General features: G+C 53.5%; 1 protein-coding gene across 4 annotated transcripts in view; it reads right to left on the bottom strand.

Annotated features, from left to right (window-relative positions):
- The window catches only part of TJP3 (tight junction protein 3), a 51,947-nt gene that overhangs the window by 12,795 nt on the left and 17,017 nt on the right, over nt 1-22,135 (bottom strand). Inside the window, exons 1-11 of one of the 4 annotated variants that reach the window (XM_033200190.1) lie at nt 20,715-20,794; nt 11,748-11,804; nt 11,515-11,624; nt 9,529-9,631; nt 8,951-9,308; nt 7,629-7,732; nt 4,298-4,457; nt 3,781-3,889; nt 2,635-2,693; nt 2,010-2,076; nt 1,624-1,780 (exon numbers count right to left, since the gene is read on the bottom strand). In XM_033200190.1, the coding sequence (XP_033056081.1) occupies nt 1,624-1,780; nt 2,010-2,076; nt 2,635-2,693; nt 3,781-3,889; nt 4,298-4,457; nt 7,629-7,732; nt 8,951-9,308; nt 9,529-9,631; nt 11,515-11,624; nt 11,748-11,795 (1,275 nt within the window). In that variant the 5' untranslated portion in view covers nt 11,796-11,804; nt 20,715-20,794. Of the gene's footprint in view, nt 1-1,623; nt 1,781-2,009; nt 2,077-2,634; nt 2,694-3,780; nt 3,890-4,297; nt 4,458-7,628; nt 7,733-8,950; nt 9,309-9,528; nt 9,632-11,514; nt 11,625-11,747; nt 11,805-19,982; nt 20,179-20,294; nt 20,695-20,714; nt 20,795-22,135 lie in introns of those variants that run through there. The other 3 variants (XM_033200188.1, XM_033200192.1, XM_033200189.1) reach the window with 3 other exon arrangements.

Genomic DNA, 22,135 nt, shown 5'->3' on the forward strand with positions numbered 1-22,135 from the left:
CTTGGTGAGTGAACTTGTGCAAGGGACAGGGGAGAGGGCCTGGGGATGAGATGAGGCAAGGACAGAGACGGGGGGATGATGAAGGGCTATGGATCCTGGAGGTAGTGATGACACTGTCATGAAGGCAGGACCCAGGCAAGGTCACAACACAGACACAGGGGGTGGTGGCACAGAAAGTGACTGTAAATGGACATGGAGATCATACGAGAATGATCTGTGACCTGACCACGATTAGGACATACAAGACGGTCATGACGCAGTCAACACAGCCCCGTCAGGAACAAGAGGATTGCGACCCAGACAAGGTCATGATATAGGCAATGAGGTTATGGCCCAGACAAAGTCCTGACGTTGATAACAAGGAGACTGTGACATTGATAACAAGGTTGTCACATGGACAAGGTCATATGACATGAACAACAAGATTGTAACCCAGGATGGGTGCGGTGGCCCACACCTGTAATTCCAGCACTTTGGGAGGCTGAGGTGGGTGGATCACTTGAGGCCAGGAGTTCAAGACCAGCCCGGCCAACATGGTGAAACCCCGTCTCTACTAAAAATACAAAAATTAGCTGGGCATGGTGGTGGGCACCTGTAATCCCAGCTACTTGGGAGGCTGAGGCAGGATGATCCCTTGAACCCGGGAGGCGGACGTTGTAGTGAGCTGAGATCATACCACTGCACTCCAGCCTGGGTGTCAGAGCAAGACTCCATCTCAAAAAAAAAAAAAAAAAGCTAGGCGCAGTGGCTCATGCCTGTAATCTCAGCTACTTGGGAAGCTGAGGCAGGTGGATCACCTGAGGTCAGGAGTTTGAGACCAGCCTGGTCAACATGGCGAAAACTCGTCTCTACTAAAAATATAAAAATCAGCCGGGCGTGGTGGTGGGCACCTGTAATCCCAGCTACTTAGGAGGTGAGGCAGAAGAATCGCTTGAACCTGGCAGGCAGAGGTTGTGGTGAGCCGAGATCGCACCACTGCACTCCAGCCTGGGCAACAAGAGCGAAACTCCGTCTCAAAAACAAACAAACAAAAAAGATGAACCCGGATAAGGTCAAGGCACAGACAGGAGGTTGTGACTGGACGATGACGTCATGACCTGGAAGATAAGGTCGTGACATAAGCCAGATCGTGACAGAGCCAAGAGGACATTGAAATGTTAAAATACTCATCTGAGGCCGGGCGCGGTGGCTCAAGCCTGTAATCCCAGCACTTTGGGAGGCCGAGACGGGTGGATCACGAGGTCAGGAGATCGAGACCATCCTGGCTAACACGGTGAAACCCCATCTCTACTAAAAAATACAAAAAAACTAGCCGGGCGAGGTGGCGGGCGCCTGTAGTCCCAGCTACTCGGGAGGATGAGGCAGGAGAATGGCGTGAACCCGGGAGGCGGAGCTTGCAGTGAGCTGAGATCTGGCCACTGCACTCCAGCCTGGGCGACAGAGCAAGACTCCGTCTCAAAAAAAAAAAATAAATAAATAAATAAATAAAATATTCATCTGGGGTCTCAACAGTCCTCAGGGTGGACCCAAGGGGAGGACCCACAGGTTTTAGCAAACAAGGGCAGGACCTAGCACACGACACGCCCGTGACCGGTGGGGCTGGCTGGACACCCCGGGGAGCACCTGCAGGATCTGATCTCCCTCCTGGATGCCCTGTCCGTCGGCCGGGCTGCCCGCCTGCACCCCGGACACGAAGATGCCCACGTCATTGCCCCCGGCCAGCCGCAGCCCGATGCTCTTGCCCTTGAGGAAGCGGACCACCCGCGTGTCGGGGCTGTACCTGCAAGGGGAGGAAGAGGGGGGGTCAGACCGGAGTGGACGGACAGGGGGAGGGCTCAGCATTGTCCTTGGGAAAGCCCCCACCCCCTCCAGGCCTCGGTTTCCCCCAAATCCCCACTTAATTATCCCACTCAACACAAGGGATACAAGCAGGCAGGACTGTGCTCATGAGGGAGGCAGCCTGGGATGCAGGAGTTTCGAGTGGGTGGGCTTTCTTCTGGCGCACATACCCGCGATCTTCCATGCTCTGGCTGCTGGGCACTCTGTAGATGTCATAGCTGCTTTCCCTGGGCAACTCTGAAAGGGAAAAGCCAGTCTCTTTCCCCAGCACACTGGCTCGGTCCAGCCTCCAAACCTTTGCTTTATGTCATCATCCTGGAAGGACCGTCACCCACCTCGAGTCCTTCTCAGGAAACCATATCTCACCACTTAGGCTCAGGCCAACCCCCCCCGGCTCTGCCTGCTGCAGCCTTGCTGTCGGGGATCAGAAATATCAGGGATTGGCCAGGCGTGGTGGCTCATGCCTGTAATCCCAGCACTTTGGGAGGCCAAGGCGGGTGGATCACGAGGTCAGGAGTTCAAGACCAGCCTGGCCAAGATGGTGAAACCCCGTCTCTACTAAAAATACAAAAAAATTAGCTGGGCGTGGTGGCGTGCACCTGTAATCCCAGCTACTCCGGTGGCTGAGGCAGAGAATTGCTTAAACCTGGAGGGGCGGAGGTTGCAGTGAGCTGAGATTGCGCCACTGCACCCCAGCCTGGGCGACAGAGGGAGACTCTGTCTCAAAAAAAAAAAAAAAAAAGAAATATCAGGGATGGGGTGCTCAGAGTCACCACCCACCTGCCTGTTGCTCACCTGGTTCGGAGATGGTTCTGGAATCGACCGAACTTTCCCGCCGAAGCTGGGGGCTCTCCCTGGTGGGGAACAGATTGGGAGTGAGGCAGGGGTGGATGTCAAGGGGCCATTTTAAAAAGAATTTTAGGCCGTTTGAGGTGGTTCACGCCTGTAATCCTAGCATTTTGGGAGGTTGAGGAGGGTGGATCACCTGAGGTCAGGAGTTCAAGACCAGCCTGGCCAACGAGGTTAAACCCCATCTCTACAAAAATACAAAAATTAGGCAGGCATGATGGTGGGTGTCTGTAATCCCAGCTACGCAGGAGGTTAAGGCAGGAGAATTGCTTGAACCCAGAAGGTAGAAGTTGCAGTGAGCCAAGATCATGCCATTGCACTCCAGCCTGGGTGACAGAACAAGACCTTGTCTCCAAAAAAACAAATAAATAAACAAAATAAAAAGAATTTTAATTTATCTGGGCTGGGCATGGTGGCTCACACGTGTAATCCCAGCACTTTGGGAGGCTGAGGCAGGCCAAATGCTTGAGCCCAGGAGTTCAAGACCAGCCTGGGCAACACAGCCCCCATGTCTACCAAAAATACGAAAATTAGCCAGTCTCACATGACTCGGTCTCAAAACAAATAAATAAATAGAGAAAAAAAAAATTTTTTTTGAGACGGAGTTTTGCTGTGGTCGCCCAGGCTAGAGTGTAATGACATGATCTCGGCTCACTGCAAACTCCATTTCCTGGGTTCAAGCGATTCTCCTGCCTCAGCCTCCCAAGTAGCTGGGATTACAGGCACCTGGCACCACATCAGGCTAACTTTGGTATTTTAGTAGAGATAGTTTCACCATGTTGGCCAGGCTGGTCTCGAACTCCTGACCTCAGATGATCCACCTTCCTTGGCCTCCCAAAGTGCTGGGATTACAGGTGTGAGCCACCACACCCAGCCTAAGGCAGAGTTTGATACTAAGAAGTGGGGTGCTGCTGTAACCAACACCTACAAATGTGGACACGGCTTTGGAACTGGGTAATGGGTAGAGGCTGGAGGTATTTTGAGGCACGTGCTAGAAATACAGGACTACATCCTCAAGGTTACCCCCAGTTGGAAAGCTATGCCCGCATTCCCCTCTCCCTCCCACTGACTATTCTGACAGGTGATACTTACACGGGAGAGTCGGTCTGGCTGGCCTCGGGGCTCCGCTGAGCGTGCCGGGGTGGTGGCGGGATGTGGGATGGTGGTGCCTGCGAGAGCTCCGAGTTGAGGTCTGAGATGTCTGCAGGGGGAGAGGACATCTCATCAGCCATGGTCACACCTTCTGGATTGGACCCATTTTACAGAGGGGCATATCAAGACCCCTCTAAACAAAGGGCCCTAGACCAAAGTCAGAAGCTCAGTTAGAATATTCAGCTCTGGAGGTGGGCATGGTGGCTCATGCCTATAATCCCAGCTACTCAGGAGGCTGAGGCATGAGAATCACTTGAACCCAGGAGGCGGAGGTTGCAGTGAGCCAAGATCACCCCCCTGTACTCCTGACTTTCTGTGTGGCCTCTGGCAAGTTCCTGTCACTCTCTGAGCCTCTAGGGACCAGGCTCACTGGTTCCTCCTTGGCCCTGCCTGGGGCTTCCTGCCTTCCCTGCTATCCATTCAACTCCCTCCCAGGGCCTACCCTCTGCGTCCTCACCGTCCAACAGCGAGCTGTCACTGTCACTGACGGCAGGCGGAATGTTCACCAGGAACTGCCCGCGATCTCTCAGCACCAGCAGGCTTAGCTTCCCTTCGGACTTCTCAATCAGTCGCCGGGTATCACTCAGTGACAGGTTCTGGCTGGACACCCCGTTGATCTGAAAGGGACCAGGAATGAAAGAGAGGAAGTGAGTTAATGAGAGATGGGAGACAGTAGAAACAGTTTGGTGGGGGAACTAGAAACAGACAATTCCCCCAGGGGTTGCTAAAAACAGACACACCCTAAGGAAAACCTTAGAACTGGATTCCTGCTGTGAGTGGAGACCACACCAAGAACTGAGCACCGAATTCTAGAAACAGAAAATGTTCCTTAGAACATCCAGGGGCGGGAGACACTGGAGAAAATGAGAAACAGGTTGACTCTCCTTTCTTACCAAAAGTGGAAATTTCTCAGGGGATACTAGGAACAGATGTGAGGGTGACATTATAAACAACTCTAATTGGAGGAGAAGGAGTATCAGATACTTAAAAGATACTAGAAATACACAATCTTCTGGGACATAACTAGAAACAGACATCTAGGGCTGGGTGCGGTGGCTCACGCCTGTCATCCCAGCACTTTGGGAGGCAGAGGCAGATGGATCACTTGAGGTCAGGAGTTCGAGACCAGCCTGGCCAACATGGTGAAACCCCGTCTCTACTAAAAGTACAAAAATTAGCTGGGCGTGGTGGTGGGCGCCTGTGGTCCCAGCTACTTAGGAGACTGAGACAGGAGAATTGCTTTAACCCGGGAGGCAGAGGTTGCAGTGAGCCAAGATCCCACCACTGCACTCCAGCCTGGGTGACAGAGTAACACTCCATATCAAAAAAAAAAAAGAGGCCGGGCGCGGTGGCTCAAGCCTGTCATCCCAGCACTTTGGGAGGCCGAGACGGGTGGATCACAAGGTCAGGAGATCGAGACCACCCTGGCTAATACGGTGAAACCCCGTCTCTACTAAAGAATACAAAAAACTAGCCGGGCGACGAGGCGGGCGCCTGTAGTCCCAGCTACTCGGGAGGCTGAGGCAGGAGAATGGCGTAAACCCGGGAGGCGGAGCTTGCAGTGAGCTGAGATCCGGCCACCGCACTCCAGCCTGGGCGACAGAGCCAGACTCCGTCTCATAAAAAAAAAAAAAAAAAAAAAAACGAAAGAAAGAAAGAAAAAGTCATCTGGAGGTAGACTAGAAACACACAATTCCTACAAAGAACTTAATGTCAGCGGGTATGGTGGCTCATGCCTGTAATCCCAGCATTTTGGGAGGCCGGCCGAGATCGCGCCACTGCACTCCAGCCAGGCAACAAGAGCAAAACTCCGTCTCAAAAAAAAGAAAGAAAGAACTTAATGTCATCTCCAGTAGCCCCAAAAACCCACTTCTAACATTTTCCCTTGGGAGGTTTATTTTCGGTAGCCCTGGGGATTGTCGGTTTCTTCTAGTTTTGTTTTGTTTTTTTTTACCTTTTTTTTTTTTTTTTTTGAGACCGAGTCTCGCTCTGTCTCTCGGGCTGGAGTGCAGTGGCCGGACCTCAGCTCACTGCAAGCTCCGCCTCCCAAGTTCACGCCATTCTCCCACCTCAGCCTCCCGAGTAGCTGGGACTACAGGCGCCCGCCACCTCGCCCGGCTAGTTTTTTGTATTTTTTAGTAGAGACGGGGTTTCACCGTGTTAGCCAGGATGGTCTCGATCTCCTGACCTCGTGATCCGCCCGTCTCGGCCTCCCAAAGTGCTGGGATTACAGGCTTGAGCCACCGCGCCCAGCCTCTTTTTTTTTTTTTTAATAGAGATGGCCATCTTGCTATGTTGCCCAGGTTTTATTTATTTATTTATTTATTTATTTATTTTTGAGACAGGGTCTCTCTCTGTTGCCCAGGCTGGAGTACAGTGGCATCATCAAGATCACTGTAGCTTTAACTTCCCAGGCTCAAGTGATCCTCCCACCTCAGCCGCCAAGTATCTGGGACCACAGGTGTGTGGCACCACTAATTTTCTTTTTTGTAGAGATGGGGTCTCACTCTATTGTCCAGGCTCGTCTTGAATTCCTGGGCTCAAGAGATCCTCCTGCCTCGGCCTCCCAAAGTGCTGGGATTATAGGCGTGAGCCACCAGGCCTGGCTCTGGGATTGTAAATTTCTAATACCCCCACCAAGTTATCTATTTCTGGTATCTGCTGCAGTACACTAGAAACACAGTTGCTCAGGTCACTAGAAACAGATAACTTAGCCAGATGCGGTGGCTCACACCTGTAATCCCAACACCTTGGGAGGCCAAGATGGGTGGATCGCCTGAGGTCAGGAGTTCGAGACCAGCCTGGCCAACATGGTGAAACCCCGTGTTTACTAAAAATACAAACATTAGCCAGGTGTGGTGTTGTGCACCTGTAATCCCAGCTACTTGGGAGGCTAAGGCAGGAGAATCCCTTGAACCTGGGAGGTGGAGGTTGCAGTGAGCCGAGATTGCGCCATTGTACTCCAGCCTGGGTGACAGAGCAAGACTCTGTCTCAAAATAAAATAGAAAAGAAACAGATAACTTTTTAAAGACACTGGAAATAACCAGCTGAAAGCAGTTTGGAAATCAAACACCAGGAGTCACTAGAAACAGATTTTCAGGGGAAGAATCCAGAAAGAAACCATCCTTTAGGGCAGGGGGGCTCCCCTAAACATGGTGACTGGGTCATTAGCATCCAGCCACCTAGGGTAGGTCCAGGAGTCAGCTGCCCACATGATTCTCTGATGCACATCAAAGCTACAGGGTATTAGAAACAGACAACCCCATGGGGATACTAGAAACCGACATTTGGCCATGAATTAGCAGTAGCTGGAGAGAAAGGTGTTTTTCTTTTTTGTTGTTTTTTTTGAGATGGAGTCTCACTCTGTCACCCAGGCTGGAGTGCAGTGGCGCTCAGCCTCCCAAGTAGCTGAGACTACAGGTGCCCACCACTTGGCCCGGCTAATTTTTTTGTATTTTTTTAGTAGAGACGGGGTTTCACCGTGTTAGCCACGATGATCTGGATCTCCTGACTCCCATGTTAGCCAGGATGATCTCCATCTCCTGACCTTATGATCCGCCTGCCTTGGCCTCCCAAAGTGCTGGGATTACAGGCATGAGCCACCGCGCTCGGCCGAGAAAGGTGATTTTATGCCTGGCCATCTGCAACCTTTGAGATACAACCAACAACACTGAAGGTAAATGGTTTGGGACCCAGCTCTGCTGTCGTTGCTGTATGACTCAGTGGCACTGCCTGTCCCCACCCTGCCTTGGTCTCCCTGCCCTTAGGACAAGAAGCCCGGCCTCACCTGTAGAATGAGATCTCCTTCATGCAGCCCACGGTGCCGGGCAGCCAGGCCCGAATCTGTAATGTGCTTGATGAAGATCTGACTGCCCAGTTTGACACCAAACTCTGTAAGGGGAGAGGAGGGAAACTGAGGCAGGACTCTGGAGACGGGTGCCTGGGGGCATTCTCCTGCTGCAAGGACAGAGTCCAGGTGTGGGCCCTCTCTTCCTAACACTTTGATGGCATCATAATGAGAACGGTGATGTCGCCTGTGGGATCTGAGATCTGAAAGTGTCAATGACATCTCCATAGGGCGGGGACACCAGGTCACCTGCCACTCGTGATGTTGCCATGCCCAGGCTAAGGGTATTATATTGCTCATGACATCATAATTGTTTCAATTTTTATTTTTTATTTTTAAATTTTTTTCGAGAATGAGTCTCACTGTTATCACCTGGGCTGGAGTGCAGTGGCGAAATCTCGGCTCACTGCAACCTCTGCCTCCTGGGTTCAAGCAATTCTCATTCCTCAGCCTCCCAGGTAGCTGGGATTACAGGTGCATGCCACCACGCCTGGCTAATTTTTGTATTTTTAGTAGAAACAGGGTTCCACCATATTGGTCAGGCTGGTCTCAAACTCCTGGCCTCAAGTGATCTGCCTGCCTTGGCCTCCCAGTGCTAGGATTACAGGCATCAGCCACCACACTCAGCCAGGCCTCTTCTCATAAGGACCTGGTGGTGATATTGGGCCCCCCAGATCATCCAGGATCACCTCCGAGCTCAGGGTCCTTCACTCCATCCCACATGCTGAGTCCCTTTTGCTAAGTGAGGTGGCCTAAGCAGACGTTCCGGGGATCAGGGAGGGGACATGTTGATAAAATGGTTCTGGGCCTCAAGTGGCTGACAGGTGATATGGCTTAACCCAGCCCAGAATTAGGGACCACTGGGTTCAGAGAGAAAGAGCTAGACAGAATATATGAAATACAGCAGGCAGAAAGGGACAGAAAAGGGAAAAAGTGGGGATTTGTGGTGGGGGAGTGAGGAGCGAGAAGATGCCAGGTGTAGTTGTACCCTCCAGGCCGGGCACGGTGGCTCACGCCTGCAATACCAGCACTATGGGAGGCCAAAGCAGGGGATCACCTGAGGTCAGGAGTTCGAAACCAACCTGGCCAACATGGTGAAACCCTGTCTCTTCTAAAAATACAAAAATTAGCCAGGCATGGTGGCGAGTGCCTGTAGTCCCAGCCACTAGGGAGGCTGAGGCAGGAGGAGGGCTTGAAACCGTCACCCACCCGGCCACGGTGCCCTGTGTCCAGTTCTGATCGTGCCTGACCTCCCGCCTCACCTTCGCTGTCTCTCCTCTTTACCAGAACCGACTTCACTGGCTTCATCTGCACGTCCTGCCGCGGCAGCCGCTTAAAGCCAGACACCAGGGCCAGCCCGTTGGCCTCAGAGTCACCACCCGGGCTCCTACGCCCATGGCTGCTGGCCCGGCCCCGGCGACCAGGCCTCTGCCGGTGGGAGCGCTCGTCCCAGGAGTGGCCGGAGCCACTGGATGAGTCACCATCATAGCCCTGGCCCTGGTCCACCTCCTCCACCCGGTGTGGCCCATCGTCCTCGTCCGAGTCCTGGCGCCCTGGGCCGGAGGGGCTGGCCTTGGTGGTGGTGGTGGGCAGCTGGATCCTCCGGGGACGTTTCACTGTCTGTTAGAGGAAGGGACAGGAGGGGTCAGCTACAGGAAGGGCTGGGGAAGGCTCTGCTCAGCCCCCAGGTGACCCTGGAGGACACCAGTCTCTCTCCGGGCCTTAATGTCCAAAGTGTAAGATGAGATGACTCGTTGCTCTCTGAAGCTTACAACCTCTACAGCGGCAGGACCCAGGCTGGGGTCAGAGACGCCGGCCGTGCCAGGGGCTGCCTACTCACAATGTTGGCCATCTTGGCGCAGGTCTTGAGTGTCTGAATGACAAACGTGGAGGTGGCATTCTCCATGGAGACCCCGTTCACCATGACGATGTGGTCGCCTGTCCTGAGAGAGGTGGGCGGGTCTTACGGAGGAGGCTTTGCAGGGGAGACCCTCGTAACAAGCCCTCCCTGAGTAAGGGGTGTCCCTGGAACCTCCAGGTCTACAAGGCCTGGTTCTAATTCATTGGCGTCCCTAGGCTCACAAAGACATTCATCCTTTTGGGCCTCCGTTTTCTCATCTGTAAAATGGGGCCAATTTTAGAACCTACTATAATCACAGACTGGAAGCAATATATATATATATTTTTTGAGACAGGGTCTCACTCTGTTGCCCAGGCTGGATTGCAGTAGCACGATCTCAATTCACTGCAACCTCCACCTCCTCATTTCAAACGATCCTCCTGCCTCAGCCTCCCTAGTAGCTGGGACTACAGGTGCCCGCCACCACTCCTGGCTAAGTTTTGTATTTTTTATTTATTTTATTTTATTTTTATTTTTATTTTTTTGAGACAGAGTCTTGCTCTGTCGCCCAAACTGGAGTGCTGTGGTGCAATCTCGGTTCACTGCAAGCTCTGGTTCCCAGGTTCACGCCATTCTCCTGCCTCAGCTTCCCAAGAAGCTGGGACTACAGGGGCTTGCCACCATGCCCGGCTAATTTTTTGTATTTTTTAGTAGAGATAGGGTTTCACCATGTTAACCAGGATGGTCTCGATCTCCTGACCTTGAGATCCACCCGCCTCGGCCTCCCATAGTGCTGGGATTACAGGCCTGAGCCACCATGCCCGGCCTGGAAGCTATAACTACACCTGGCATCTTCTTGCTCCTCACTTCCTCTACCACAAATCTCCACTTTCTGCTTTTCTTTCCCTCTCTCCCTGTCTGTATTTCATATTTTCTCTCTAGCTCTTTCTCTCTGAACCTGGTGGTCCCTAATTCTGGGCTGGGCTGAGCCATATCACCTGTCAGCCACTTGGGGCGCAGAACCATTTTATCAACATAATTCCAAGAAGCTTCAAACCCTTAAAGACTCAGGACACAGGGTCTCCTTCCCTCCTGCCAAAAAAAAAAAAAAGATGGTTTCCAGGACTTTATGTTCCAAAAGGACCCTGGGGCCACTATGACCCCAGGAACTGCTGTGAGGAACACGGAAGTACCTTAGGGAAGTGAGGCTCAAGTCTCTGACGCTGTCCTACTGCCAACTCCAAGCCCTGTGTTGACAGAGCTAGAAGGTGCCAGGCACTTTCCAGTCTCCTTGCTTTGGCTTACAAAGGTTTCACCTTGCTTGCTTTTTTTTTGACGGAGTCTCGCTCTGTCACCCAGGCTAGAATGCAGTGGCATGACCTCAGCTCACTGCAACCTCTGTCCATTCAGGTTTAAGCAATTCTCTGCCTCAGCCTCTGGAGTAGCTGGGATTACAGGTGCATGCCACCACATCCAGCTAATTTTTTGTATTTTTAGTAGAGATGTGGTTTCACCATCTTGGCCAGGTTGGTCTTGAACTCTTGACCTCATGATCCAACCGCCACGGCCTCCCAAAGTGCTGGGATTACAGGTGTGAGCCTCTGCACCCGGCCCGCCTTGCTTTCTTTCTTTTTTATTCTTTTTTTTGAGACACAGTCTCGCTCTGTTGCCCAGGCTGGTGTGCAGTGGCGTGATCTCGGCTCACTGCAACCTCCACCTCCCAGGTTCAAGTGATTCTCCCAGCTCAGCCTCCCGAGTAACTGGGATTACAGGCGTGCGCCATCATATCCGGCTGATTTTTGTAATTTAGTAGAGATGGGGTTTCACCATGTTGGCCAGGCTGGTGTCAAACTCCTGACCTCAGGTGATCCACCCACCTCAGCCTCCCAAAGTGCTGGGATGACAGGCGTGAGCCACCGTACCCAGCCTGGTTTCTCCTCTCGACGTGCCCTCCCCCTGCCAAAACCCAGCTGCCTGGATACTCACTGTAGTCTGCCCTCCGCCGGCCCTCCGGGTACCACGTCAGACACAACCACAGATCCACTGGGCCGGTCTCGGCCTCCAGAGATCGCAATGCCAAAGCCCCGGCGAGGGTCCTGAGAGAGGATGAGGGGGAGGAAGAGCTGCTGTTTCCTGCAGGGTAAAGCATCTCCCCTCTATTGAGCTGGGCCTAAGCCGCCATGCCCCCTGGCACCCAGACAGGGCGAGGGAGGCCTTACCTTGGACAGCGTGGCCGTGTGCTGTTCCCAGATGGTCAGCTCCTCCATGTCGGCCACCTGGTCAAGGGGAACGGGGAAGACAGGTGTGAGGCCACACAGGCTCATCTGAGCACTTGGGGGTCCCCAGCCCAGGGTGGGGAGTCCAGCTCTGACAGGCCTGTGGTTGGAGCCTGTGACAAGTTACTACCTCTCTCAGGGCCTCAGGTTTTTTTGTTTGTTTGTTTTTTGTTTTGTTTTGTTTCTTGAGACCGAGTCTTGCTCTGTCACCCAAGCTGGAGTGCAGTGGCGCAATCTCAGCTCATTGCAAGCTCTGCCTCCCGGGTTCAAGTGATTCTCCTGCCTCAGCCTCCCAAGTAGCTGGGATTACAGGGGTGCACCACCATGCCCGGCTAATTTTTGTATTTTTTTTTTTTTTTTTTTTGAGATGGAGTCTCGCTCTGTCACCTGGGCTGGAGTGCAGTGGCCGGATCTCAGCTCACTGCAAGCTCCACCTCCCGGGTTTATGCCATTCTCCTGCCTCAGCCTCCCTAGTAGCTGGGACTACAGGCACCCGCCACCTCACCCGGCTAGTTCTTTGTATTTTTTAGTAGAGACGGGGTTTCACCATGTTAGCCAGGATGGTCTCGATCTCCTGACCTCGTGATCCGCCCGCCTTGGCCTCCCAAAGTGCTGGGATTACAGGCTTGAGCCACCGCGCCCAGCCCAATTTTTGTATTTTTAATAGAGATGGGGTTTCACCACATTGGCCAGACTGGTCTTTAACTCCCTGGCCTCAAGTGATCCACCCACCTCGGCCTCCCAAAGTGCTGAGATTACAGGCGTGAGCCACTGTGCCCGGCCTTATTTTGTTTTTTTTTTGAGGCAGAGTCTCACTCTGTTGCCCAGGCTGGGTTGCAGTGGCACAATCTCTGCTCACTACAGTCTCCGCCTCCCAAGTTCAAGTCAATCTCCTGCCTCAGCCTCCTGAGTAGCTGGGATTACAGGTGCCCGTCACCATGCTCGGCTAATTTTTCTATTTTTAGTAGAGACGGGGTTCACCGTGTTGGCCAGGCTGGTCTCAAACTCCTGATCTCAACTGATCCACCCACCTCGGCCTCTCAAAATGCTGGCATTATAGGCGTGAGCCACGGCGCCTGGCCTGTACTCAGTTTTTCATCTGCAAAATGGGTCTAAGTCAGTGGCTCTCAAACAGGGGCAATTCTGCTTCCCCCTGGGCGATGTCTGGGGACACATGTGGTTGTCATGACTTGGGGGAGCTCCTGATATGGAGTGGGTAGAGGCCAGGGACGCTGCTCAGCACACTGCAGTGCCCAGGACGGCCCCACCCCGGAGAACAATCCGGCTGTGAATGTCAGCAGTGCCAAGGGGGAGAGACCTGGTTGAAGTGAACTGAACAGTAGCAGGTGCAGAGAGAAAGCAAGTTCTTGGTCCCTCTCCCTCTGGAAGGTCTGGCTCAGTTCCCTGGAGAGGATCGAGCCAGGCCTGCAGAGTAGAGGGAGCTCACTCTGCTCCAGCCACTCGGGCCTCCTCACTGTCCCCCCAACACCAACACGCCAGGCGCAGTCCTGCCTCAGGGCCTTTGCACCAGCCGTGCCCCCTGCACGGAGCGCCTTCCCCATATCCCTCACCCTCCTTCAAGGACTTAACTCAAACGTGACCCCCTTGATGAAGTCACCGCTGACCACCCCGTTTAGAACTGTAACCCCCTCCTGATGACAACAGACCACCTTTTCCCTCTCTCCTTGTTGTATCTTCCTCCATAGAATTTTCTTTTTTTTTTTTTTTTTTTTTTTTTTTTTTTTGAGACGGAGTCTCGCTCTGTCGCCCAGGCTGGAGTGCAGTGGCGCGATCTCGGCTCACTGCAAGCTCCGCCTCCCGGGTTTACGCCATTCTCCCGCCTCAGCCTCCGAGTAGCTGGGACTACAGGCGCCCGCCACCGCGCCCGGCTAGTTTTTTGTATTTTTAGTAGAGACGGGGTTTCACCGTGTTAGCCAGGAGGGTCTCGATCTCCTGACCTCGTGATCCACCCGCCTCGGCCTCCCAAAGTGCTGGGATTACAGGCTTGAGCCACCGCGCCCGGCCTCCATAGAATTTTCAACCCGGCCAGGCACCATGCCTCACACCTGTAATCCTAGCACTCTGGGGGCCTAGGCAGGTGGATCACCTGAGGTCAGGAGTTTGAGACCAGCCTGGGCAACATGGTGAAACCCCATCTCTACTAAAAATACAAAAATTAGCTGGGTGTGATGGTGCACACTTGTAATCCCAGCTACTTGGGAGGCTGAGACAGGAGAATTGCTTGAACCAGGGAGGCAGAGGTTGCCGTGAGCCAAGATTGCACCCTGCACTCCAGCCTGGGCGACAGAGCAAGACTCCATCTCAAAAAAAAAGGCAGGCTGGATGTGGTGGCTCATGCCTGTAATCCCAATACCACTTTGGGAGGCCAAGGCAGGCAGATCACCTGAGGTCAGGAGTTCAAAATCAACCTGGCCAACATGGCGAAATCCTGTCTCTACTAAAAATACAAAAAAAAAAAAAATGGGCAAAACATGGTGGCGGGTGCCTGTAGTCCCAGCTACTTGGGAGGCTGAGGCAGGAGAATGGCTTAACCTGGGAGGTGGAGGCTGCAGTGAGCCGAGATCACGCCGTTACACTCCTGCCTGGGCGACAGAGCAAGGCTCCGTCTCAAAAAAGAAAAGAAAAAAATTAAAAAAGGAATTTGCAACCCTTGGACATTCTCTAGATTTTTAAAGTCTATTCACTATCCATCCCCACCATCTAGAATATCAGCTCTAGGGGGCAGAGATTTTTGTCTTCGTCCACAACTGAGCCCTCAATTCCCTGCGTAGAACAGGGCCTGAGTTGCAGCAGGGATTCAAGAAGGATTTGCTGAATGAATGAATGAGTGAGTGAGTGAATTAATGAAGCACTTCCTTTGTGCCAGGTGCTTTACATGTACTATCTTTTTTGTTGTTGTTTTTTTGAGACAGAGTTTCGCTCTTGTTGCCCAGGCTGCAGTGCAATGGTGTGATCTCGGCTCACCGCGACCTCCGCCTCCCAGGTTCAAGTGATTCTCTGGCCTCAGCCTCCCGAGTATCTGGGACTACAGGCATGCGCCACCACGTCCAGCTAATTTTTTTGTATTTTTAGTAGAGATAGGGTTTCACTATGTTGGCCAGGCTGGTCTCAAACTCTTGACTCATGATCTGTCCACCTCGGCCTCCCAAAGTACTGGGATTACAGGCCTGAGCCACGTAATACATTCATCAAAGATGCATTCAATTATCCCCATGTTACAGATGAGGAAACTGAGGCACAGGGCCATGAAGTCCCCCCTCCCACACTTTCTTTTATTTTTAGACAGGGTCTCGCTCTGTCACCCAGGCTGGAGTGCAGTGGTGTGATCACGGCTCACTGCAGCCTCGGACTCCCAGGCTCAAGTGATCCTCCCACCTCTGCCTCCTAAGTAGCCGGGACCACAGGCGCACACCACGATGCCCGGCTAATTTTTTTTATTGTGTGTATAGATGGAGTCCCTCTATGTTGCCAAGGCTGGTCTCAAACTCTTAGGCTCAAGTGATTCTCCAGCCTCGGCCTCCCAAAGTGCTGGGATTACAAGTGTGAGCCATTATGGCTCACTGCAGCCTCGAACTCCTGGCTTCAAGCAATCCTCCTGCCCCAGCCTCCTGAGTAACTGGGACTACAGGTGCATCCATCATGCCCAGCTAATTTTTTAACCTTTATTTTTGTAGAGACAGGGTCTTGCTATGTTGCCCAGACTGTTCTTGAACTCCTGGGCTCAAATGATCCTCCCACCTGGGCTTTCCTAGTTTGGAAAAAAAAAAAAAAGCTCTGTTGCCCAGGCTGGAGTGCAGTGGTGCGATCTTGGCTCATTGCAACCTCCGCCTCCTAGCTTCAAGCGATTCTCCTGCCTCAGCCTCCTGAGTAGCTGGGATTACAGGCGCCTGCCACCACGCCCAGCTAATTTTTGTATTTTTAGTAGAGACGGGGGTCTCACCACGTTGACCAGACTGATCTTGAACTCCAGACCTCAGGTGATCCGCCCGCCTCGGCCTCCCAAAGTGCTAGGATTACAGGCGTGAGCTTCTGTTATTTTCATGTCCATGGCATAGACGAGAACACCAGACTCAGGTGCAAGGTCACCTGGCTACGCCTCCACCCCCACTTCCCTCCTGCCAGCACAGACCATGCCCTGCTCCCCAGGTAGGGGACAGGTGGAGGGATGGGGGAGGGAGTTTGTAGAAGTAACTCCTCCTCCTCCCCGGGACGGTTTTCCAGGCTTGGCACAGCAGGTGTATGATTCCCTCTGCCCAGGCACCCCCCATTTTCTTATAAGCTCCAGCGTCTCCAGGGAGGCCAGCATTCCTGATCTCCAGGAGTGGGAAGCGGGGTGGAGGGGAGAGAAACAGAGCAGAGGGCAGGGCTCTGCAGTTCCCAGGGAGGCAGGACAGCACTCAGGACTGGACTCAAATCCCATGTCCGCCCACCCATGCTAGCTATGGCGGGGCCTCTCCCGGCCTCAGTCTCCCCATCTGTGAAATGGCACCGCTGCCCTGTCTTCCAGGGATGTGGTTTGAGAGAAGGGTACAGATTCAATGGATGACAAGCAGAAGGAGGCTTGGGGAGGTGGCGGCCAAATAATGACTTTCTCCTTTGCATAGTTTTTGTTTGTTGGTTTGTTTGTTTTGAGAAGGAATTTTTTGCTCTTGTCGCCCAGGTTGGAGTGCAATGGCATAGTCTCAGCTCACTGCAACCTGCACCTCCTGGGTTCATGCGATTCTCCTGACTCAGCCTCCTGAATAGCTGGGATTATAGGCACCCACAACCACAGCCAGCTAATGTTTGTACTGTTAGTAGAGATAAGATTTCACCATGTTGGCCAGGCTGTCTTGAACTCCTGACCTCAGGTGATCCTCCTGCCTCGGCCTCCCAAAGCTCTCCTCGTCCATGCTGGCTGTGAGCGGGCGCTTGATGTGGGCCTATTCATTTCATCCTCAGAGTGACCTTAGGAAGTGGCATGGTTACTATTCCTACTTTAGCAATGAGATTAAAAGGGGCCCAGAGAGGTTCAGTAACTTGCCTGAGGTCACACAGCACAGTGGTGAACTTTGCCAGCCTGCCCTGTTCTCTGGCTCTTTTTGGTTGGTTGGTTGTTTGGCTGGTTGATTGGTTGGGTGGTTTTTGATACGGGGTTTCACTGTTGCCCAGGCTGGAGTGGCTCAATTACAGCTCACTGCAGCCTTGAACTCCCAGGCTCAAGGGATCCTCCTGCTTCAGCCTCCCGAGAAGCTGGGACCACAGGCATGCACCACCACCGGCATATATATATATATTTTTTTTTTTGTAGAGATGGGATTTTTGCTACGTTGACCAAGCTGGTCTCAAATTCCTGGGCCCGAGCGATCCTCCCTCCTCAGGCTTCCAAAGTGTTAGAATTAAAGGTGTGAGCCACCGCACCCAGCCTCAGTCTTGCTCTTAACCACCAGGCCATAGTGGCTTTCAGATTATTTACTCTTTTTCTTCTGAGCTTAGTTTTCAAAGCTGCATCTTTTTTGTTTTTCTTCATCTACTTTGATGTTATACTTTGTGTCATTAAATGGCCCCAGGGCCAGGCACAGTGGCTTCTGCCTATAATCCCAGCACTTTGTGAGACCGAGGCAACAGGATTTCTTGAGCCCAGGAGTTCGGGACCAACCTGAGCAACATAGTGAGACCCTCATCTCTACAAAAAAATAGAAAAATTAGCCGGGCGTGGTGGCAGGCACCTGTGCTCCCAGCTCCTCAGGAGGCTGAGGCAGGAGAATGGCTTGAACCCGGGAGGTGGAGCTTGCAGTGAGCCGAGATCGTGCCACTGCACCCCAGCCTGGGTGACAAACTGAGACTCCTTCTTAAAAAAAAAAAAAAAAAAAAAGGCTGGGCGCGGTGGCTCAAGCCTGTAATCCCAGCACTTTGGGAGGCCGAGGCTGGCGGATCACGAGGTCAGGAGATCGAGACCATCCTGGCTAACACGGTGAAACCCCATCTCTACTAAAAATGCAAAACAAACAAACAAACAAACAAAAAAACTAGCCGGGCGAGGTGGCGGGCGCCTGTAGTCCCAGCTACTCTGGAGGAGGCTGAGGCAGGAGAATGGCGTAAACCCGGGAGGCGGAGCTTGCAGTGAGCTGAGATCCGGCCACTGCACTCCAGCCCGGGCGACAGAGCGAGACTCCGTCTCAAAAAAAAAAAAAAAAAAAGAGTGAGATTGTGTCTCAAAAAAAAAAAAAAGAAGAAGAGAGAGAGACAGTCCCAGGGAATCAGGGCCCCAGAGGGGGAGAGGGACGAGGGAGTCCAGGTGGTCCAGGCTTGTCCCAGCTTGTGCGGGTTCGTCTCCACAGAAACCAGAAGCTTTGTCTAAACCCTCCAGAGCTCTGCAGTGCCCGAGGGATTAAGCCTAACCTCACAGCCCACCTCATCTTAGTTCACCTCCAAACCTTTACCCCGTCTGTCCCCTGAATCTGGGACATGTTTCATGGGATTCCTGCTTGGCTGGCCCCAGCCACTGAGGTCTAGGCTCAAATGCCACTTCCTCAGGAAGTCCTCCCTGACCACCTAACTAACCAGTCTTCTCTGATCCCCAATCACTCCTGCCTGTTTTATTATATTATTATTATTATTATTATTTTGAGACAGAGTGTCACTCTGTCACCCAGGTTGGAGTACAATGGTGCGATCTCGGCTCACTGCAACCTCCACCTCCCGGTTTCCAGCAATTCTCGTGCCTCAGCCTCCCAAGTAGCTAGAATTACAGGCACTCACCACCATGCCCGGCTAATTTATGTACTTTTAGTAGAGACGGGGTTTCACCATGTTGGTCAGACTGGTCTCAAACTCCTGACCTCAGGTGATCTGCCCGCCTCGGCCTCCCAAAGTGCTGGGATGACAGGCGTGAACCACCACGTCTGGCCTGTTTTATGATTTTTTATTCAAGGCATCTAAAACTCATCTTTATTCCCTTTAACCATCAGTTGGTATGGTTGTGGTCTTTTCTCTTCATCTGTGAAAGGAGGCATGTCTGTCTCTCTGGTTACTTAAGGCCCAGGTGATCGGCCATCAGCCTCCTTTCCAGGCCTTGGGTGCTGGTGCTGGACTCCCTGGCAAACTCCTATTCATCCTTCACAGCCCCAATCTCTTCCTCCGTACGCATATCATACATCCTTCTGTCTGGCCCAACTGTGATGATTGGGGTGTGGAATATCAGAGTGCATTTGTCCACCCCACACCTTCCCCCTCAGTCTGAGGGCTCCCGATGGGCAGGGATGGGCCCCTGAGACCCCATAAGACCAGGTCCCCTTAGGGAAGAGTTTGAGGAACGAGTGAATGGTTGAATAAAACACATTGTGGCAGGTGCTCAACAGGTGCGACCTCAGTTCCCGGCCCTGCCCCTGTCCAGGTGAGCTCTGAGAGGGTGGGGCTTGGGTCTTTGTCCCCGCCCCCCGCCCAGGGCTGGACACAAACGCCGAACAAGAGGCCCGCCCAGAGGGGACGGCAGGTACCAAGTCACACGCCCCCGGGGCACGGGGCTCCCAGGCCACCGTCCCTTCTCCCCCTCCCCACCACACTTCCAGGAACAATGGCAGAGGGGGAGGTTTCAGCCAACAAATACACCGATTGGGGAGGGGATTCTGAGAGCTGTACCTGGAGGCCAGGAAGAAGTCAGTGGAAACCAGAAATGCCGGGTCCTGAAGCTTGGGGCCAAATGGCCTGGGTCTGGCCACATACCGCTGCAACCCCAGTCTACCCTGGCTGGTGAGTGTGAAGGAGCCAGTCCAGGCTCCATGCCTGGAGGGTGAAATCCCTCTGGAGACAAGGATCGCCCCTCCACCCTGCCCCTACCACGGCGCACCCCAGCCGGTTTGCTCACCCCACCCCTGCCTCTGCCTGGTAATGCCTGTTAACGGCTCTGTACACAGTGGGCACCCAATAAATGCTGGTGCTCCCTCCTGCAGCCTTGTAAGAGGTGAATGTTCACCAACGCCACCCCAGCCCACAAATGAAGTCACTGCCCACCGTGCCACCATGGGCGCCCAAGCTCAGCTGGCTGCACACCCCCAGCAAAGGGGGATGAACATCTTTCCACCCCACCTACGATGCGCCAAGCTCTTCAAACACATTTTCCCTGTTTAAGATGCTGATCACCCATTTATCAGATGAGTAAAGAGAGGGTTCACGCACTGGCCCCACGTTACACACAGCATAGTGGACAGAAAATTCGGGATTTGAACCCAGCTCTGTGGGATTAAAGGAGGCCGGTCCTGGGGCAGAGGAGGCTCCAGCAGAGATGGTCTTTGAAGGCAGGGACGGGGGCGCGGAAGCATCTCGAAGTGCAACCTCCAGCTAGCCACTTCATCCCTCTGGGACTCAGTTTCCCTGCCTGTTTTGTAGGTAGAAGGTGTTCTGCTGTCCTGGGTCCGACTCCCAAACCCTGCTTCCCCCCACCACCCCAGCCTGAACCCCTCCCCCCGCTGCCCTCGTAGGGTTACTCGCCTGGAATCTCACCGCCATGGTCCACCTGGGGGCTCTGCAGCCCCCCTACCCGAGGGGGGACCTGGAAACAGTCAATCGGCCCTCACCCTGGGGTGGGGAAGGAGGCTGGGGAGGGTCACAGCCGCTGAGGCCTGGCGGCTCTCGTCCTCCTCCCTCCAGCTCCGCAGCTCCCGGCTGCACCTGCCCCTCTTCCTCCTCCAGGTCCCTGGCCAGCCCCGCCCCTGCCCAGACACGCCCCCTGGACGCCGCGGAGGTTTCTCTCCCCCCTCCCATCACAGGAGCCAGGTCCTGAGGCGGAAACTCCAGGCCGGGTTATCCACGCAGCCGAGCTGGGGCCCGGGGCCGCGACCAGATCCCGGCCCGACAAGGCTGCCAGCAAGACCCGGCAGGAATTACCCCCGCTCTTGGAACGGAGCCTACTATTTGGACGGTGTTTCCGTCGGCGAAATGGGCACATTTTGAGGTGCATCTGGGAGGCCTCTTGGATTAGAAGCTTGTCGAGGGCCGGAGACCTCCTCGGCATAGGGCTGGTCCCTGGGTCACCTTATCTCTGGAAGGTTTTCCCCATTCCCCAGAGGGGAACCTGAGGCCCCAGAGGCCAGAGGCGTGGACTCTCTGAAGATGCAACAGCGGCTGCGTGCCTTTTTCCTGCGGTCCTGACCTCCGGGCTCTGTCTTCACACCCAGCACCCAGGAAAGAAAGGGGCAGGGCGGGACCAGGCGTGGTGTCTCCTGCCGGTAATCCCCGAATTTTTTGGGAGGCCGAGGCGGGCGGATCACGAGGTCAGGGGTTGGAGACCAGCTGACCAACATGTTGAAACCCCCGTTTCTACTAAAAATACAAAAATCAGCCGGTCGTAGTGGCACATGCCTCAACTACTCGGGAGACTGAGGAAAGAGAATAGCTTGAACCCGGAAGGCGGAGGTTACTGTGAGCTGAGATCACGCCACTGCACTCCAGTCTGGGTGACAGAGCAGAGCGAGACCCTGTCAAAAAAAAAAAAAAAAAAAGAGAGAGAGAGAGAGAAGGAAGGAAGGAAGGAAGGGAGGGAGGGAGGGAGGGAGGAAAGAAAGAAGAAAGGAAGGAAGGAAGGAAGGAAGGAAGGAAGAAGGAAAGAAAAGAAAAGAAAAGAAAAGAAAGAAAAGAAAGAGAGGCAGGGGAGCAGGGCACGAGGAAATTCTTCAGGCTCTGGGAGGGAGTAAAGGTCGTTTCCTTCTCACCCAGCCCAGCCCAGCCTCCCCGCTCAGGCGCCTGGGATTCCAGGATTCTTAAGGTTAGACCTAGGAGGGACTGGACCAGTGTAGGAAAACTTCAAGTCACCTGGGTGGGCGGGGCTGGTCATGGCTGCACCCACACATTCCTTACTATTAAAAAAAAAACCTGAGCCCAGCTGTGCCAGGGCCCCACCCCAAGGTTAAAGGGGCAAACCTACACATAAACACCCCTTCCCAGCCTTATGCAGTCAGGGCTGGGCAGGGAGAGGAGCCCCAAGTTGTGATTAGGGGTGAAGAGCATAGAGAAAACTCTAATGGGTAAAAGAAAGGCTTCCTGGAGGAGGGGGCATTGCAGCTGGGGATTTGAAGGTTGGTTAAGAGTTTGCTAAGTAAGCCGGGCGCAGTGGCTCACGCCTGTAATCCCAGCACTTTGGGAGGCCAAGATGGGCAGATCACGAGGTCAGGAGATCGAAACCATCCTGGTAAACACTGTGAAACCCCGTCTCTACTAAAAATGCAAAAAGAGGCCGGGCGCGGTGGCTCAAGCCTGTAATCCCAGCACTTTGGGAGGCCAAGATGGGTGGATCATGAAGTCAGGAGATCGAGACCATCCTGGCTAACACAGTG

The sequence above is a fragment of the Trachypithecus francoisi genome, unplaced genomic scaffold (genome assembly GCF_009764315.1).
Source record: "Trachypithecus francoisi isolate TF-2019V2 unplaced genomic scaffold, Tfra_2.0 Lachesis_group5, whole genome shotgun sequence".
Lineage (NCBI taxonomy): Eukaryota > Metazoa > Chordata > Mammalia > Primates > Cercopithecidae > Trachypithecus > Trachypithecus francoisi.